This window comes from Pelophylax lessonae (genome assembly GCF_965119305.1).
Source record: "Pelophylax lessonae genome assembly, chromosome: 1".
NCBI classification, from domain to species: Eukaryota; Metazoa; Chordata; class Amphibia; order Anura; family Ranidae; genus Pelophylax; species Pelophylax lessonae.
In genome coordinates this window covers 50,690,829-50,710,703 of record NC_138768.1, presented here as the reverse complement: position 1 = coordinate 50,710,703, position 19,875 = coordinate 50,690,829, and the positions used below count along the sequence as shown (strand labels likewise).

Here is a 19,875-nt window from a genome sequence, read left to right as displayed (position 1 = left end):
CTTTTTTCTCAGGTTGTGGCTCATCCCAGAACAAGTCTGTAGATCCAAAAACAAGGTGCACACCATGCATGTTATCCCATTCTCAAGCATAAACTGAGGAACGGATGGGGAAGAGGAGAATTTAGCCTGGTATGCAATTCCAAGGTATCAAACTTTGGAGATAGAGGAGTGAAAAAACTCAGGCTCACCTCCTTAAAAAAAAAAAAAAGCTCATTTCTAACAATGAAGTTTCAGATGGTATAATGTTGTTGATTATTGATGTAAAAATAAAAATCTTAACGTAATTCAGGGATCTGCACCCACTTCATCAGTGCTACGATATAATCATATTAGTACAGAGCCAAGTTATAACATGCGTATGTATACAGTACTGTGCAAAAGATTTAGGCAGGTGTGAAGAAATGCTGTAAAGTAATAATATATATTTTAATTATTTTTATCAACTTACAAAATGCAAATTGAGCGAAAAGAAGAAAAATCTAAATCAAATCAAAATATTTGGTGTGACTACCCTTTGGCTTCAAATCAGCATCAATTCTTACACTTGCACACTTTGTACACTTGCACAAAGTTATGGATTTTGTAGGATTAGAGTCAGCTGTATGATTAATCAATTTTACCAAGTAGGTGTTAATGATCATCAATTTCATATGTAGGCTTAAACAGTCATAAAATGAAACCGAAACAGCTGTGTAGGGGGCCTAAAACTGGGTTAGAAACAGCCAAACTCTGTGTGACTAAGGTGAGGTTGTGGAAGACAGTTTATTGTCACAGGTCATACATGATGGCAAGACTGAGCACAGCAACAAGGTGGTTATACTGCATCAACAAGGTCTCTCCCAGGCAAACATTTCATGGCAGACTGGGGTTTCAAGATGTTCCAACTCTTTTGAAGAAGCACAAAGAAATGGGCAACACTGAGGACTGTAGACGCAGTGGTCAGCAAAGGAAACATAATGCAGCAGGTGAAAGTAAGTAATTCCCTTCTACATCAGATGTCCATCAGCGCCATCAGCACAAAACTGGTGGGACCCAGGTACACCCATCTAATGTCCGGAGAAATCTGTCCAGAAGTGGTTTTCATGTAAGATTTGGGGCAAAAAAGCCAAACCTCTGATATGGAAACAAGGTTAGGCGACTTAACTATGCAAGAAAACATAGGAACCGGGGTGCAGAAAAAAGGTGCTGTGGACTGATGAGTCAAAATGTGAAATATTTGGATGTAGCAGGAGGCTGTTTGTTCACCAAAGGGCAGGAGAGCGGTACAATAATTAGTGTCTGCAGGCAACAGTGAAGCATGGTGGAGGTTCCTTACATGTTTAGGGCAGCATTTCTGCAATGGAGTTGGAGATTTGGTCAGGATCAATGGCGTCCTCAATGCTGAGAAATACAGACAGATACTTATCCATCATGCCATACCATCAACCTGCCTGCCTGGTTCCTTCAAAAACTGGGTGCAATTGTACCTAGAAGAATTGATGCTGGTTTGAAGGCAAAGGGTGGTCACACTAAATACTGATTTGATTTGTATCCCTCTTCTGTTAATTTACATTCCGTTTTGTTAATTGATAACAATAAACTATTACCCCCTTCTATTTCTGAAAGCTTTCTTAACCACTCGCCATCCGCCAAAAGTACATTTACTGTGGGTGAGCAACTTCCCCAGACACCATGACATACCTGTTTGTCGCGGTGGACATAATGCCTCCCCTGGTGTACACCGGATTACGGTACTCGGTATCGGGCCCAGATACCACGTAATCACTGTGTGACCATGTCATGTAGTTCATGTAGTATACAAAAGTAATGTATGGAATCTATTCATGACATCATTGTTTACTACTGTGTGTGATCTGTGATTGATTACCAGTGATCACATGGTACCTGGGCCAATCATAGCAAAACTCAGCCTTTACAGAGATGTACGCTTAACGTATATACTCGAGTGTAAGCCGACTTTTTTAGCACGTTTTTTATGCTGAAAAAGCCCCCCTCCACTTATGCTGGAGTGAGGGTTCCACTTACCTGTTCTCCGGTGCAGTGCTCATGCTACGCCGCCACTCAGGAAAGCCAGTACTCGATTGGCTATTCCCGGGCAGACGGCACATGTGCGGCGACATGTTGGCTCCGGACGGCGCCATTTTTAAATGAACGGTAAGTGAGACTCCTCCGCAGCCCCTGCATCTCCTCAGGAGGTGCAGTGCTGCGGTTATGGTACAGGAGATTCTCTTGTACCATTCCTGCAGCACTGCATCTCCTGTACTATGCCCACAGCCCTGAATCTCCTGTACCATCTCCTGTACCATGCCCACAGCCCTGCATCTCCTCAGGAGATTCTCCTGTACCATGCCTGCAGCCCTGCATCTCCTGTACCATGCCTGCAGCCCTGCATCTCCTGTACCATGCCCACAGCCCTGCATCTCCTGTACCATGCCCGCAGCCTCTGACATCTCCTGTACCATGCCCACAGCCCTGCATCTCCTGTACCATGTCCGCAGCCCCTGTTTTGTGTCTCGTGGTGGTCCAGTAGCTGCTGCATTTCCCACCCTAGACTTATACTCGAGTCAATAAGTTTTCCCAGTTTTTATGGTAAAATTAGGTGCCTCGGCTTATACTCGAGTATATACAGTAAGTACGTCTGTGTGGACCTAGGCCTAAGGTATAATTGTGGCTAAAGTAGAGAAAGGTTAAAACCCCTATCATTTTTTTTTTCTTTCGTCTGGGACATGTAAGAGAGATTCCCCATCACATCCATATTCATTAGCAATACAGATGTATGTAAGATAGAAAAAAAGGGGGGACACTTTTGCTAGCCAGCAAAGAAAAGAAGTGTATAATATAGAGGCTTCTGTATCCTGTATACGTACACACACTTTGTGATTTGGCTCTGTATTTATATGGAACTATTGTAGCCCTGATGAAGTGGGCAACACATCAACATTAGGGATGCACTGATACCCTTTTTTTTTATCAGCGAGTATGAGTACTGATACTTTCGGTCAAATACTTGATAGTACTTGCTGATACTAAGTACCAGTACTTTGCAGTGCGATTTGCGCCCATACAAAATGTATGGGCTCAAATCGCACTGTAAAGAATCGCATGCAATTTGAACAGGAAGGCTGTGCGATTCCTGTCCGAATCCCATGGGGTTTCCCCACTGCTGCTGTGTAAAACCAGGCTTTTGTCATAGTGATTTCAGCCTGGGTTCACAAAGGAGCGGTGCTGGAAACTGCTCCTATGTGATTCGGACAGGAATTGCAATGCATTCTTGTTCAAATTGCATGACGATCCTTTGCTGCGCGATATGAGCCCATTCATTTTGTATGGATGCAAGTTGCACCGCAAAGTACCGGTTTTAGGTATCGGGAGCATTTTTTCGAGTACTCGGTATCGGCACCGGTGAATCCCTAGTTGACATATTTTCTTGTAATAAACTGATTTTTCTCTAGCGCTCATTGACAGACGTAGTCCTCGGTGATACACCACCTTTGGGTTATGTTGCCTCCACAGGAGCAGGACTAGACAGGAAATTAAAAAGCTCTGGCCACACCCCAGGGGCAGTCCCAGAGGGTATATCCTCTCTCTCTCTGCCTCAGCAAATCAGTTATTTTCTGTCTAGTTAGGAGTAAGGACCTAGATACCTTGCTGGGATCTTAGGTCCTGGCAAGAATTTTTTCTTAAAGGATTTTTTTTTTTTTAGACAGCTTTTTTCTCCAGTGTTCCTGTGAGATCTTCAAGCAAGAAAGCTGAACTGGGCGACGGGCTGGATGTTGAGATCCGGTGGTCACCCCAGTTCAGCCTACGAGCGCGTGCAGGCCATAGCTCCGCGCTGGGTCGGCCGCGACAAAGTCCCATTAAAGGACTGTCCACGCGAGTTAAACGTCTCGCTGAAACGCCAAAGACCATGAGTCACGGCGTCCGTATCGGTCGACAGCCCTCCCGCCCCGGTGGAGAGGGGTACTGTCAGGAGTTGGTGCCCGCCTGGTTCTGGTATGGTGAGTAGTATGTTCCCCCTTTCCCCCTGACGGGTTTTGTGGTGAACGCGGGCCCCTCTCTGTATGGTAAGATAGAGTCCCTTTCTATCCTACAACATGACACAGATCCTCCTACTTTGAGTGTGATTTTATGTGTGCAAAAAGCCAGGAGGCTTGGTTTGGGAGCTAACAATCTAATTGTATACATGTTTAAAGATGTAATCTGTGGCATTCTGGGAATCTTATGGGTTAAGAATAAGCTACCTACCAGTCAGAAGCCACGGACATGTAGACTGCCTTCCTAATCAGATCTCCAGCTATTAGCAGGCCTCCCGAACGGCCATGCGGTCCGCCAGGGCCGGTACCGCCAACCACGCCATATCCCCATGCAGTGAGAGTGTTGTGTGCCCTGCAGCACACCGCTATTCAGTACGGGCCGCCGCCATTTTTTTTGCTGGATCGCACGAGCCGCCATTTTGGCGTAGCCTCGTGTCTCCAGCATGGGGGCGGCCATGTTTGAGGTGATCCAAACACCTCGTGGAGCTTGGGGGAGGCGCCGGAAGGCGTACAGAGGGGCGGAGCCGCCTCCTTTCTTCCTGGGCAGCCAGCCAAAAGACTTCCTGTTTGTTAAGACAGCGCTGTAACCTGTTGCAGTTAAACTCTGAGCATCAAGTGGTGAGCCTGGGGGTCTATCTCTCTCTCTCTCTCGATCGATAGGGATCCCTAGCAGGTAACACTAAGGGGCTTTTGTGGCGTTGGGGGTCGAAAAAAAAAAAAAAAAAAAAGAAAAGTTTTATTTTTGAATTATATTATCCAGGAAGTAACTGGAGTTATCATGGACCCTGCCACACATATTCCCCCACCTGTTTCCCTCGAGGGGGCCACGGGACCCGCCGGTGCACAGAGTGTAGAGTCATTTACAGCAATTTTGGAGTCTATGGTGGCTCGGGTGGAGGCGGCCTGTCAGGGACGGGGGTCAAGGAAGCGACCCCCGCCTACCCCTATACCATCTGACACCTCTGACTCAGATTCAGAGGTGGTCACGGCAGTTGCAGGTTCCTCTGCAAGGGCTGTTATCCCAGGTAAAGCCCCCTCAGACAGTGAGGAGGACGCTTCTTCTCCTGCTATAATTCAGGAAGAAGCATTGGTGGACGCACTAGTTGTGGCAGTGCAGGAAACCTTAAAACTTGAGGCTTTACCGGCAGAGGCAACTGAAACAGAGATTCCTTTTGGTACTAATAAGCCCATCAAGACGATGAAGGCTTTTCCTGTACCTAAATGTTTCGGTAATCAGATTAAAGGAGAATGGGAGCATTCTAAACGTACCTTTACTATTTCCAAGCGTATTGCTAGACGCTATCCGTTTGAGGAATCCATCATTAAGATATGGACGGTACCACCAGTCGTGGATCCGCCTATTTCCAGGCTGAATAAAGCCACGGTTATTCCAGTGGAGGACACTTCGTCCTTTAAGGATCCGGTGGATCGAAAGATGGAAGCAGAGTCCCGCACTATCTTTTCTCTGATAGGGTCAGCTTTTAGACCAGTAATTGTTATTGGTCTAGTTTCCCAGACACTTACGGAATGGGCGAAAATGGTACGCCAAGATCTTAGGGGAAAAGATATTCCCCAGGAGACATCTGATTTGATGGAACAGATTATACAAGGGCTACAGTTTATCTGTGACGCAGCCTTGGACACTACTCCCTTATTAGGGCATGCATCTAAGACAGCGGTGATCCTCAGACGTGTGCTGTGGTTAAAATGCTGGTCAGCTGACCTAGGTTCCAAGAAGACCTTGACAAATCTCCCCTTTCAGGGGAATCGTCTATTTGGGGCCAACCTAGATGAAATCATTAAGGATGGGGCAAGAGCACTTTTTTTGCCACAGGCTGCTAAAGCTAAGGGACCTCGCAACAAGAGAGGACCTTTCTTTACCGCCCATAAAGGGCGCCCGGCTGGTACTAGCGGGAAAGGCAAGACTCCTCCAGGAGGGTTCAAGAAGGGCTGGTCGGACAAGCAAAGGACCAACCCAGCCAAACCCGAAGCAAAGGAGTACACAGCCTGAAGGTGTGCCCCCACCCGGTTTCAGGGTGGGGGGACGTTTTCACCGGTATTCAGGACATTAGATCGAGCATCAACCACTACTACTGGTGCGATTCTTCCCTTCCAACATTTAAGTACTACAGGAAGCGGTAATTACCGTTCCCTGAATAGATCTTTTCCTTTACCTTTTCCTAAGATTAGTCCCGATACCTCACAGGAATCGGATCTGGTTGACCAGATAGGCCAAGTAGCCTCTAGTCGGATGACTTCGGTCCCTGAGGTTCAACCAGAAAAGATCACCTTTCCTGATAACTATCAGGTATCTGATAAATGTGTGGGAACAGAAAACGACCAGACTTTCTCGGATGGTCGGGGCCAGATACCTCTAGGGACGCCTGGTTCAGATCCAATCAGCGCCAGTGGTCCTAGAAATTCTAGGCTGGCCTCCTCAAGCCGGCCTGGCCGACTTGGACATGTTAGTCGTAGACGTTCCGTGGGAACTTCGTCTCAGGGAGTGTCTGTGGTCTCAAGGACCAATTTACCATCATGCTTTACAGTCGCTGGGTTTAATGGCCTGGCCATTGAGACCCAAGTACTGAAGGACAGAGGTTTGTCAGCTTCAGTCATTCCTACCCTTATTAAAGCAAGGAAAGCGACTTCCAGCAAAGTCTATTATCACACATGGAAGACTTATATTGCGTGGTGCGAATCTTTAGGATTTCCTCCACGTACCTATTCGGTGTCTCGAATATTGGCTTTTTTGCAACAAGGGGTTGAGCAGAAGCTAGCCTTGAGCACCATCAAGGGTCAAGTTTCAGCATTAGCAATCTTCTTTCAGAAGCCTTTAGCTACCAAATCCTTGGTGCGGAATTTCATCCAGGGGGTGCGGCACCTGGCTCCTCCAGTCCGCGCGCCCTTACCGCCTTGGGATCTTAATTTGGTTTTGTCGGTTCTACAGAAACCTCCTTTTGAAAACATCAGGGAGATTCCCTTGCTTACTTTATCCCAGAAAGTGGCCTTCTTGGTGGCTATTACTTCTGCTCGCAGGGTGTCAGAACTGGCTGCATTATCATGCCAGTCCCCATACCTAGTGATTCATAGGGATAAGGCAGTACTTCATCCTAAGCCATCTTTTCTTCCTAAGGTGGTTTCAGATTTTCATCTGAATGAAGATATTGTACTACCTTCCTTGTGTCCTCAGCCCAAGCATCTTCGGGAACATGCGTTGCATTCCTTAGATGTGGTTCGGGCAATCAGGGTATACCTGAAAGCTACGGAATCATTCCGTAAGACGGATTCACTTTTTGTGATCACGGATGGCCCCAGTAAGGGTTTGCCTGCATCTGCCGCGACCATTGCCAAATGGATTAGACAAACGGTGGTACAGGCTTATTCTATTAAGGGTCAGAGTCCTCCGTTCCCTGTTAGGGCGCACTCCACTCGAGCGCTCAGTACTTCCTGGGCCTTTCGCCATCAGGCGTCAGTGGTCCAGGTATGTAAGGCGGCCACCTGGTCGTCAGTACATACCTTTACAAAATTCTATAAAATTGATGTGACGGCATCGGCGGATGCCTCATTTGGCCGCAAGGTTTTGCAGGCCGCAATTTGAGGAGACCGGTGGTCTACCTCGAGGGTTTTTTTCTGTTTGAAAAAAAAAAAAAAAAATTTGTTTTCTCTTTTTTTGTTGAGTCTCATCATTAAGGATGAGCATTGTAAACTTCTAGTTGGCACCGGTTGGGCCTTCTAGATTGGGATTTGATTTCCATTTTCCCACCCCTCAGTTGTGATACTGCTCTGGGACGTCCCGAAGGTGCTGTATCACCGAGGACTACGTCTGTGAATGAGCGCTAGAGAAAAATGGATTTTTGTAAAATCTTACCGTAAAATCCTTTTCTCTTAGCTCATTGACAGACGTAGTCCCCGCCCCTCTGTTTTTTTGAGTTGGGTTAAAATCTCTAAAGACTGCTTTTTCACATAACTGATTTGCTGAGGCAGAGAGAGAGAGGATATACCCTCTGGGACTGCCCCTGGGGTGTGGCCAGAGCTTTTTAATTTCCTGTCTAGTCCTGCTCCTGTGGAGGCAACATAACCCGAAGGTGGTGTATCACCGAGGACTACGTCTGTCAATGAGCTAAGAGAAAAGGATTTTACGGTAAGATTTTACAAAAATCCATTTATATTCAGCAACATTATAGCTTCAGAGTTCTCAGTGTGAGGAGGTAGCAGCCCCTTGAATTAAAAATGGTGCACCTATTTTTTCACTTTTCCTGTCCTATAGCAAGGCAGTGCATATCCGAGCCAATAACAATGTGCAAATCTGCTGAAAATGTGAAATCTCAGACCGCCAGATCTGCAGGTATGTGGAAGTTTCAGATGAAGTCTCTAAGGCAGAGCGAGACCACGTACCCGACGATATGCTGTGTCTGCCTGGCACAGACTCTGAGCATTGCCCGGGTTCTAGGGATACAAGCTTACTGATGCTTTCTCTCACATTCTTATCTCTCGGAAGATTCTGACTTGTCTCACGCTGATGACCCCATCAGTTATCTGCTACTGGAAACTGATCAGATTCCTTTATTTCCATCTCCGGTTTACAAGTCTTCTACATTAGTTTCCTTCGGCTTCTGCAGCATGCATTGCTTTCCCTCCAAGCACCCTCACGCCTTGCCTAGCAGGTTCCTTTTTTCCATCGGATAGAATACAAAGCTGCAGTCTGGATATAGAAGAATCCATTTGCAGAGAGCAGGGCCGCTTCTTCAGAGGATGGAAATAAAAGCTCAAGCTTCGTAAAATTCATGTAAGCCCAGACACTAAACTTTCATATAGCATTAATGTGTTGTCATTTTTATAGTATTTTAGTTATCACTATTTGCAGATTTCTTTAACTACTTCAGCTCTGAAAGATTTTACCCCCCTTAATGACCAGGCCATTTTTTGCGATTCGGCACTGCGTTACTTTAACTATTGCGCGGTCGTGTGACACTGTACCCAAATACAACTGATGCCCTTTTTTCCCCACAAATAGAGCTTTCATTTTGGTGGTTTTTGATAATCTGTGCGGTTTTTAGATTTTGCGCTATAAACAAAAAAAGAGCGACAATTTTGAAAAAAAAAAACAATATTTCTCTTGCGTCCTCTGACAGACGCAGCCACTTCATAGTTTCCTCACAAATGGGTGATGCGCCACCTACAGGAGTAGGCTAGGCAGTGAAACTTTATAGGAAAACTTTTTACTAGACACACCTCTAGGGGTTGTCCCTTTAGACATTACTCCAGACACATCGTGCTTACTAAGTTTCTTGCTGCCTAGCTTAGGAGTAGGACCTAGGTTCCCTTCTGGGACTCCGGTCTCAGTTTTTATTTTCTTTGAGAAATGTTTTTTGTTGGTTGCGTTTCTTCCCACCCCTCATGCCTACACCTGCTATGGGATGTCCCATTTGTGAGGAAACTATGAAGTGGCTGCGTCTGTCAGAGGACGTAAGAGAAAATAGAATTTTTGTAAGAACTTACCGTAAAATTCTTTTCTCTGAGTCCTCGGATAGACGCAGCCCCCGCCCCTCTATTTTGGGGTTGGTTGTGTTTTCCTTCACTGCTTTGCTACAAAACTGATTAGTAAGCACGATGTGTCTGGGGTAATGTCTAAAGGGACAGCCCCTAGAGGTGTGTCTAGTGAAAAGTTTTTTTTATGAAGTTTCACTGCCTAGCCTACTCCTGTAGAGGGCACATTACCCATTTGTGAGGAAACTATGAAGTGGCTGCGTCTGTCAGAGGACGTAAGAGAAATATAGTTTTTTTTTTTTTTTTAATTGTCGCTCTTTTTTTGTTTATACCACAAAATCTAAAAACCGCACAGATGATCAAAAAACACCAAATGAAAGCTCTATTTGTAGGGAAAAAAGGGCATCAGTTGTATTAGGATACAGGGAAAAAAGGGCATCAGTTGTATTAGGATACAGTGTCGCACGACCGCGCAATAGTAACGCAGTGCCGAATCGTAAAAAATGGCCTGGTCATTAAGGGGGGTAAAACATTCCAACGCTAAAGTGGTTAAAGAAATCTGCAAATAGTTATAACTAAAATACTACTTTAAAATGACAACACATTAATGCAACTCCTGTAGAGGGCGTATTACCCATTTGTGAGGAAACTATGAAGTGGCTGCGTCTGTCAGAGGATTCACAATAAAAAAAAATTTAAAAATCAAAATTTTTTAACAGTTTAGGCCAATTTGTTTTCTGCTACATATTTTTGGTAAAAAAAAATCGCAATAAGCGTATTTTGATCGGTTTGCGCAAAAGTTTTTGTGTTTACTAACTACGGGAAAGATTTATGTCATTTTTATTGTTTTTTTTTTCTACTAGCTTTTTTAGCGGGACTGCGACATTGCGGCGGACAGATCAGACCCCTAACTGACATTTTTGACACTTTTGGGGGTACCAGTGACATTACTACAGTAATCAGTGCTAAAAATATGCTCTGTTACGGTAATAATGACACTGGCAGGGAAGGGGTTATCACTGTGGGTGATCAAGGGGTTAAATGTAAGCCTAGGGGAGTGATTCTAACTGTGGGGGGGGGGGGTTGGGCTTGTGAAATGACCATAGAGACATGCAAACCTATATAGCAGGATCGCATGGTCTCTGTTAACATCAAAGGGAGAATGACGGACGGCTGTGTTTACATCAGCCGTCCATCCTTCTTTGTCAGCGGGGAGAGATCGCGAGTGGCCGGCGGCCATCGGAGCCACCTGACACTCGCGCCAGCTTCCCCGCTGATGAGCGGGGGCAGGAGCGCGCCGCCAGCGGAGCGCGCTCATTCCCTAGCTCCTCCCAGGCGAGCACCGTACATGTACGGGACTTTGCCTGGGAGAGCCAGCCTGCCACAGTACATCTGCGGTGGCTGGACGTAAAGTGGTTAAAATAATCACATTTTGTTGCTTTGCCGCCTGAAATAAAGACAGGCACAGTTTTTGTTTCATCCAGCTGTAGTTTCTCCTGTGCAACTTATAACATCCAAGTGAACAACGTGTCAGATAAATAAAAAACAAAAAACAGAATCACTGAGTTGGAGAAAGGATCACCCCCTCCTAAAAATGACTTGTAAAAACAATCAGGATTAGCTAATCACCATCTCAATGGCACACATAGCCATTTGACTTTAAACTGTGATCAGCTGACATGTATTGGAGGATTGCAGGAAAAAAGCCACTTCTCAAGAAAGGCCACATGCAATCATGACTGAGCTTTGCCAAAACGCACCTTGAAGATTCTGAGGCCAAATGGAAAAACGTGTTCTGGTCAGATGAGACTAAAATTGAATTATTTGGCCTCAACACCAAACAATATATTTGGCGAAAATCCAATACATCTCTCCATCCAAATAACACCATTCTTACAGTAAAGCATGGAGGTGGTAATATCCTGTTATGGGGGTGTTTTTCTGCAGCAGTGACTGGAGCACTTGTCAGGATAGAAGGAAAAATGGATGGTGCAAAATACCATAAAATTCTTGAGGAAAATCTCTGCCAGAAAGTTTTCAATGAGAAGAAGGTTTACCTTCCAACATAACAATGCGCACAGCAAAAATGAGCACACTGTGGTTGTAGGAGGAAAAGGTGAATGTCCTTGCATGGCCTAGTCAGAGCCCAGACTAAAACCCCATTGAAAATATGTGGAATGACTTGATGACTGCAGTCCACAAATGGTCACCATCAAATTTAACTGAACTTAAGCAGTTCTGCAAAGAAGAGTGGGCAAATATTGCAAAGTCTAGATGTGCAAAGTTAGTAGAGACATATATCAACAGACTAAAGGCTGTAATTGAAGCAAAAGGTGGTTCAAAAAAATACTGACATAAGGGGGGTGATCCTTTTTCCAAAACGGTTATACTGTTCTTGATATTATTTTTTTTCTGACATATTGGTGTTATATCTTTCACCTGGATAATAAATACAGCTGGATAAAACAAAAACAGTGTCTGTCTTCATTTCAGCCTGCAAAGCAACAAAATGTGATTATTTTAAAGGAGGGTGATTTTTTTTCTATACCTACTGTACATTAAAGCCTAAGTGTAAAAACTGAAAAAATAAACACGAGTCATAACTTACAGTCAGTAGGATGTGTCCCATGTGCTGTTTCCTTTTTCTAGTAGAAATCGTCCTCCTCCCATGCCCCCACCCCCGTAACAGGGCGGTAGAGGGTTAAAGCGGAGTTCCACTTAAAAGTGGAACTTTAAATCATCTGCTTCCTCCCCCCCCCTCCGGTGCCACATTTGGCACCTTTCAGGGGGGAGGGGGGAACGGTTACCTGTTTTTGACAGGTACCCTTCCCTACTTTCAGGAGACAGCAGCATCCCTTGGAAGTTCCGTCCCCTTTCTTCTTCCCCCACTGCTGACCCAATTAAAATGTGCAAAGCGTTTTGCGCATGCGCAGTAGGGAGCCAGCTGCAAAGCAGAAAGGCTTCATTGCCGGTTTCCCTTAGAGTGAATGGTGGCGGCAGCACCCGGCAGCTGATCCGAAAATCGGCTGGGGTGCTGACATCACCGGCTCCCTGGACATGTACCGTATATACTCGAGTGTAAGCCGAGTTTTTCAGCACATTTTTTTGTGCTGAAAACGTCCCCCTCGGCTTATACTCGAGTCAAGAAAAAAAGTCCCTGGCCGCTCTGACGTGCTTAACCACTTAAGCCCCGGAGGATTTGGCTGCTAAAGGACCAGGGGTTTTTTTGCGATTTTTTACTGCGTGACTTTAACGGACAATTGCGCGGTCGTGCGACGCTGTACCTAAACGAATTTGACGTCCTTTTTTTCCCACAAACAGAGCTTTCTTTTGGTGGTATTTGATCACCTGTGCGATTTTTTGATCACGCGCTATAAACAAAAAAAGAGCGTAAATTTTGCAAAAATAACAATATTTTTCACATTTTTTTATATGAAATTCCCCAAAAAAAAAGTAAAAATCAAAATTTTTTAACATTTTTCGGCCAATTTGTTTTATGCTACCTATGTTTGGTAAAAAAAATCACAAAAAGCGTATTTTGATTGGTTTGCGCAAAAGTTATCGCGTTTACTAACAAAGGGAAAGATTTTTGTCATTTTTGGTGTTTTTTTTTTTAACGCGTAATGGCGGCGATCTGCGATTTTTTTTTTTGGTACTGCGACATTGCGGCGGACAGATCGGACCCTTGACTGACATTTTTGACACTTTTGGGGGTACCAGTGACATTACTGCAGTAATCAGTGCTATACATATGCACTGTTACTGCAAAAATGACACTGGCAGGGAAGGGGTTAACTTTATTGGACAGGGAGGGGTTAAGTGTGTCCTAGGGGCGTGATTCTAACTGTGTAGGGACATTCCTATTGGTGTAAAAGCAAAGATCAACCGTTCTACATAGTAGAACGGACAGATCTTCACTTTTACACAGGGAGAACTGACAGGCAGCTTGTTTACATAAGCCGCTCTGTCTTTCTCCCTTCACAGGAGCGATCGCAGTGTGACTGGCGGACATCGAGTCCGCCGGTCACACGCACTGACTTGTCTGTGAACGAGCCGCGGCGGGCGCGCGCCTCGGCGGGCGCGCGCCCGCCCGCGATAGGCTCGCAAGTCAGTGACAGGCGAGTGACGTACCGATACGTCACTCTGCCTGGCCGGGGCTGACCGCCGCAGTATATAGTCGTGCGGCGGTCGGCAACCGGTTAAGCTTTAAAAATGGCGCCGCCCGGCGCATTCATGTCATTGCGCCGCTGCCGCTCGGGAGAGGCCGGGAATAGCCGAAAGTATACGGTGCGCAATGACGTGTCGGCGATGGGCGGCGCCATTTTTAAAATGAAGGCGCCTCTGGAACAGGTAATTGAAACAGCTGCACTACCTGCCATTATGCAGGGCTGCGGGCATACTACAAGGGATGCAATGCTGCGGGCATGGTCCACCTGTACCATGCCCACAGCACTGCATCTCCTGTACTATGCCCACAACCCCGGATCCTCTTGTACCATGCCAGTCACCCTGCATTCTTCTGTACCATGCCAGTACCCTGCATTCTCCTGTACCATGCCAGTACCCTGCATTCTCCTGTACCATGCCAGTACCCTGCATTCTCCTGTACCATGCCAGCCACCCTGCATTCTCCTGCACCATGCCAGTCACCCTGCATTCTCCTGTACCATGCCAGTACCCTGCATTCTCCTGTACCATGCCAGTACCCTGCATTCTCCTGTACCATGCCAGTACCCTGCATTCTCCTGTACCATGCCAGTACCCTGCATTCTCCTGTACCATGCCAGTACCTTGCATTCTCCTGTACCATGCAAGTACCCTGCATTCTCCTGCACCATGCCAGTCACCCTGCATTCTCCTGCACCATGCCAGTCACCCTGCATTCTCCTGTACCATGCCAGTCACCCTGCATTCTCCTGTACCATGCCAGTCACCCTGCATTCTCCTGTACCATGCCCGCCGCCCTGCATTCCCACCCTAGGCTTATACTCGAGTCAATCATTTTTCCCATCTTTTTGTGCTAAAAGTAGGGGCCTCGGCTTATACTCGGGTCGACTTATACTCGAGTATATATGGTAAGTGTCTGTATAATAAGTCAGCAGCTATATTATTTGTACCTGCTGACTTTTAATTTTTTTTTCCCTACAGCTAGAACAACGCTTTAATACAACTAAGACTATGCCCGCCCTTTCTACCCGGTTCTGCCATTCATAGAAATAGTACTACAGTGTGTATGAATGAGACATGATCTCCGAATGAAGGACGGGCAAATGATTGGTAGGTTTGCCCCCTCCATTCTAGATTGTGTTTTATTCATAGAAGCTGTAATACGGCTTATATAAATGGTGGAGCTGGGCTGAAGGGGTGGGCATAGTCGGGCGCTATTGATAAAAGCACATGGGAGCTTCTTAAACCTGGCCGTACATGGATCGAAATTTGGGTGGTTCAGTAGGGACTGGATGAATTTTTATCTGTGTATGGGCACCCTGGTTGTACATAAGCTGATCTACCAGTAGACTTGTGTACAACCTGCCTGTCGGGTTTTTCCTGAATGATTAGTGCCGACGGCTATAGACAGTAATACTAATCATTGTGTTCTGCCGGCAGGGAAAGCTCCCTGTGCTCCCCATCAGCAGCACACCATAGTGCTGAGGAGGCATTCCCCCATTAACACTGACTGTGTTGATGGGGGAATTGAGTAATTTTCTTTTGAAGGAAAGAATATTGCATAATCTATGGCCAGCCTTAGCTGTATTAACCCCCACTGCACTGGAAAATTGGGAGGCTGGCAAGGACTGAGGAATATTTTTACTAATAGAAGAGGAATCAGCACAAGGGACATACCTTACTGACTGGAATCTATATCCCTTGTGTTGATTTTTCTTTTTTTTTTTTATTTAGGTTGCACTTAGGCTTTAGTATATCTATCAGTGTGCCGAAAAAGAACAGTCCAATGTCTGTGCCACAGTCCATAACTTACCTAAAAGTGGAACTATGACCCAGACTCTGTTTTATGTGGAGTCAGGTTTTATTTTCTGTGTGTATACCTGCTTTTGGAAAGTTTACCTCCAGTCCCAGTGACACATAATTAAACCATTCCCTACTTCAACAATGCCCAGTCTTGGCATTGCCAACAATGCCCAAGCTTGTAAAAGTACATTCATGTCAGAATACATAACTGGGTTATATGTTGGCTGTTTATATCTACCTGAACCCGAACTGTAAATGAATCACTTCTGGACCGGAAGGATTTGCCCCCTTAATGACCAGGCCATTTTTAGTGATTCGGCACTGCGTTACTTTAACAGACAATTGTGCAGTCATGCAATGCTGTACCCAAAAAAGCATTGATGCCCTTTTTTTTGGTGGTATTTGATCACCTGTGCAAATTTTTTTTTTTATTTTTTTTTGCGCTATAAACAAAAAAAGACAGAAAATTCTGGGAAAAAAACAATTTTTCACATTCTGCTATATAACATTCCCAATAAAAAAAATGTAAAAACCACAATTTTCATCATTTTTGGCCAATTTGTATCATGCTACATATTTTTGGTAAAGAAAATCTCAATAAGCGTGTTTTGATTGGTTTGTGCAAAAGTTATTGCGTCTACAAACAAGGGGAAATATTTTTCTTTTTTTTTTTTTTTTTTACTAGTAATGGCGGCGATCAGCGATTTTTAGCGGGATTGCGGCGGACAGATCGGACACCTAACTGACATTTTTGACACTTTTGGGGGGGACCAGTGACATTATTACAGTAATCAGTGCTAAAAATATGCACTGTTACTGTAGTATTGAAAATGGTAGGGAAGGGGGTTAACCCAGGGGCGTTCAAAGGGTTAAGTGTGAGCCTAGAGGGTGTTTGCTAACTGTGAGGGGGAGGGACTTGTGGAATCAACACAGAGACCTGTGATCCTAATTAGGAGGATCACAGGCGCTCTGTGTTCATTCCAGAGGGAACAACGGTCTGCTGTGTTTACAACAGCCGGCCATCGTTCTCTCTCAGCTGGAAGCGATTTGAGGGTGCCCGGCCGCAGTCGCGGCCCCCAGGAGCGCTCCCGCGAACTGACATACCCATACATCAGTTTGCGCAGCTAAGCCAGCCTGCCGCAGTATATCTAAGGGGTTAATCCTCCACGTTGTGTACAAAGGCCATTTGATCCGGTCTTCTCTGATCCTCCCCTTCTTCCACAGTTCCCAATGCATCTCTTGATAGAGCAGAGCTTTGGGGAGGACACTTTGCACATGCTCAGTTTGGTGTGTATTGCTAGGGTTGTTTTTTTTTCTTGGGAGGATGCATGTGGTCAGCACAGGGCCAATCAGCACTGTACAGACAAAGGGTCAGGGGTCATGCAGCCTCATAGGACAGTCAGAGGTGAATGAAAACTCCTCCTACAAGCTTTAACCAGACTCTAATTGAGGTCACAAGACTGCTATATACTGCTGATGAGAAAAGGTATTTAGCAGTTTAATTTACTAAAATAATTGCATTTCCATGTTCTGTGTACTGTGAGAGATCAGATATAGTGAATGCCGGCTCCTGGGTTTAGTAACACTTTGTGCTTTTCAGTTTATATCAACTAAGTACATTTCTTTAGAAAAAAGTCACAGCTTAAGTAGAAAAGCTTTTCCCCTGCCAGAATAGTGTAAAAAAGGACCCTTTTTCTCTGTGCAGAAGCAGCAGTCTCCACGCAGAGGTTCTATATACTGCTGATGAGAAAAGGTTATTCTCTGTCTCTCATTGACAGACGCAGGACTGATATCTTGCTATCCGTAGGGTTATACTGCCCCCTACAGGAGTAGGACACTAGGCAGGAAAAAAGTTCTGGCCACACCTATGGGCAGTCCCAGGGGGTATATCCTCTCTCTCCCTGCTATAGGATGCCTCTTTCGGCCGCAAGGTTTTGCAGGCCGCTGTTTGAGGGGACCTTTGGTCTACCTCTGGGGTTTTGTTTTTTTCAGGTGGGTCTCATCTGCTTGGTTCAATGAGTCCTCTTTTCTTCTGGTTGGCTCTGTTTTGGCATTCTGGATTGGATTTTATTTCTATTATCCCACCCCTCATTTATGGCACTGCTTTGGGACGTCCCTACGGATATCAAGGTATCAGTCCTGCGTCTGTCAATGAGCGACAGAGAAAACTGGATTTTTGACTTACCGTAAAATCCTTTTCTCTTAAGCTCATTGACAGACGCAGTACCCGCCCCTCTATTTTGAGTTGGGTTGGTATGAGTCTCTGACACTGCTTTGTTACATAACTGACATCCTATAGCAGGGAGAGAGAGGATATACCCCCTGGGACTGCCCATGGGTGTGGCCAGAACTTTTTTCCTGCCTAGTGTCCTACTCCTGTAGGGGGCAGTATAACCCTACGGATATCAAGATATCAGTCCTGCGTCTGTCAATGAGCGACAGAGAAAACGGGATTTTTGACTTACCGTAAAATCCTTTTCTCTTAAGCTCATTGACAGACGCAGTACCCGCCCCTCTATTTTGAGTTGGGTTGGTATGAGTCTCTGACACTGCTTTGATACATAACTGACATCCTATAGCAGGGAGAGAGAGGGTATACCCCCTGGGACTGCCCATAGGTGTGGCCAGAACTTTTTTCCTGCCTAGTGTCCTACTCCTGTAGGGGGCAGTATAACCCTACGGATATCAAGATATCAGTCCTGCGTCTGTCAATGAGCTTAAGAGAAAAGGATTTTACGATAAGTCAAAAATCCAGTTTTAGCTGTTTATATTTACTAAAATAATTGCATTTCCATGTTCTGTGTACTGTGGGAGACCAAATATAGTGAATGCAGGCTCCTGGGTTTAGTAACACTTTAATGCATTCCCTGCATTAAGGAAAAAAAATATTTTAGCCACTTGTAATGTAGTGCTCATGTTCTAACAAAGGCATAGTTATTCAGTCTTCTGCTTCTTCTCCTTCACTATCCAATCATAGGCCCGGGTGTGTGAGCATTGCTTAACTAGACTATATAAAATTACCGTGTAATATAGGCCCTTACCCCTGTGAGGGATTAACAAAACAAAAGGGCAGAAAAAGATGGGGCTTTGCGGGCCAGTGGGAGTAGAAGGATCAGACAAGGAACCATTTGTAAAACCAAAATTACATTTTATTTGTATAAAGAACAATAAAACTAAGCATGGACTACCATGCATATGTGATAACAGAGGACTGACATAACATACAATAATAAAATCAAACAATTAACGTCACTACTAATAGAGAAACATATCCCCAGAAGGGGTTGTAACCAAAATCTGTATAGGGTGGAAATTGGGTCTCAAGCTGGATTCGGTCACGGTAGGTCCCCAGCAATCCGACGCGTTTCGCTCAAGGCTTCCTCAGGACCTGAGAGACCATAACAGACCGATGTTTTCCTTCTTGATAGTGACTTGTGCTAGGCGACAAAGCTGTAGCGATACTAATGCTGCTTGGAGCTATATTGCTTCCGTATTTATCATAACAGACATCAAGAATGTATTTCTTGCATAGGATCCAATGTATTACGTCCCAGATTGTGTTGCCAGGGGCGGGGCTTTTTTGGCTATCCCCCCTATGAACTTTTTGGGGCGGGTCCCAACTCGCAAGGTGAAGGTCCTCTCCTTGATATATCCGCCCTTATATATATATTCGCTCCTAGATATAATAGATCTAGTATTGTGTTACATGGCTTGAATAGGACAGGCAGCACCTTTCTTTCTGTAGTTCAAAGATATAGTGTATATTTCCCCAGTTTAAGGGTCCTTGGTGGCGACACAACTGACCTTTCCTCAGTCTAAGGTAGACTCCAGGCAGGAAAGGGAGACATGCATAAATTTCAGTTATATGGACAATATAGTCCTGGGCTGTATAAGCCCTCTATGTCTGGTTCACTAGCAGCCTGCCAGCTTAACTAGACTCTTGACAACTCTATGGATGTCTAACTTTCTGTGTCATTCTTCTGTCTTCCCAGCTGTTACAGTCTTATGATGTGAAGGAAGATGCAGTGCTGTGCTGTTCTATGGAGGTGAGCCGCAATCCCCATGCTGTCCTCATCACTGTGTATGATATCACTGTAGATTGACATATTGTCCTATCTACTACACTGGACACAAATCCCCATTGGATTGTTATGTACATGTATGTGTATGTAGAATTTAATTTATTTACCAAGCATCCACCTCTAACTGAATTATCAGTTTTTTGGGGTGGGCTTAGTCCATTTCATAACTTGAGATTTTACAACTTTGTACAGTCAACACTGCATTTGAAGATAAAAGAATTGGATAGAGAGGACACAGGTGTAGCCCTCATTTCTGGATACCCACATAGACATTAAGGGTCCTTCCACACGGGCTATCCGAT

At 45.1% G+C, this 19,875-nt stretch overlaps 1 protein-coding gene across 2 annotated transcripts in view; it reads left to right on the top strand.

Annotated features, from left to right (window-relative positions):
* Positions 1 to 19,875, top strand: part of CTIF (cap binding complex dependent translation initiation factor) — a 419,667-nt gene that overhangs the window by 394,483 nt on the left and 5,309 nt on the right. For both annotated transcript variants that reach the window (XM_082254608.1, XM_082254607.1), the window contains one exon: positions 19,484 to 19,537. In XM_082254608.1, the coding sequence (XP_082110734.1) occupies positions 19,484 to 19,537 (54 nt within the window). The remainder of the gene's footprint in view (positions 1 to 19,483; positions 19,538 to 19,875) is intronic.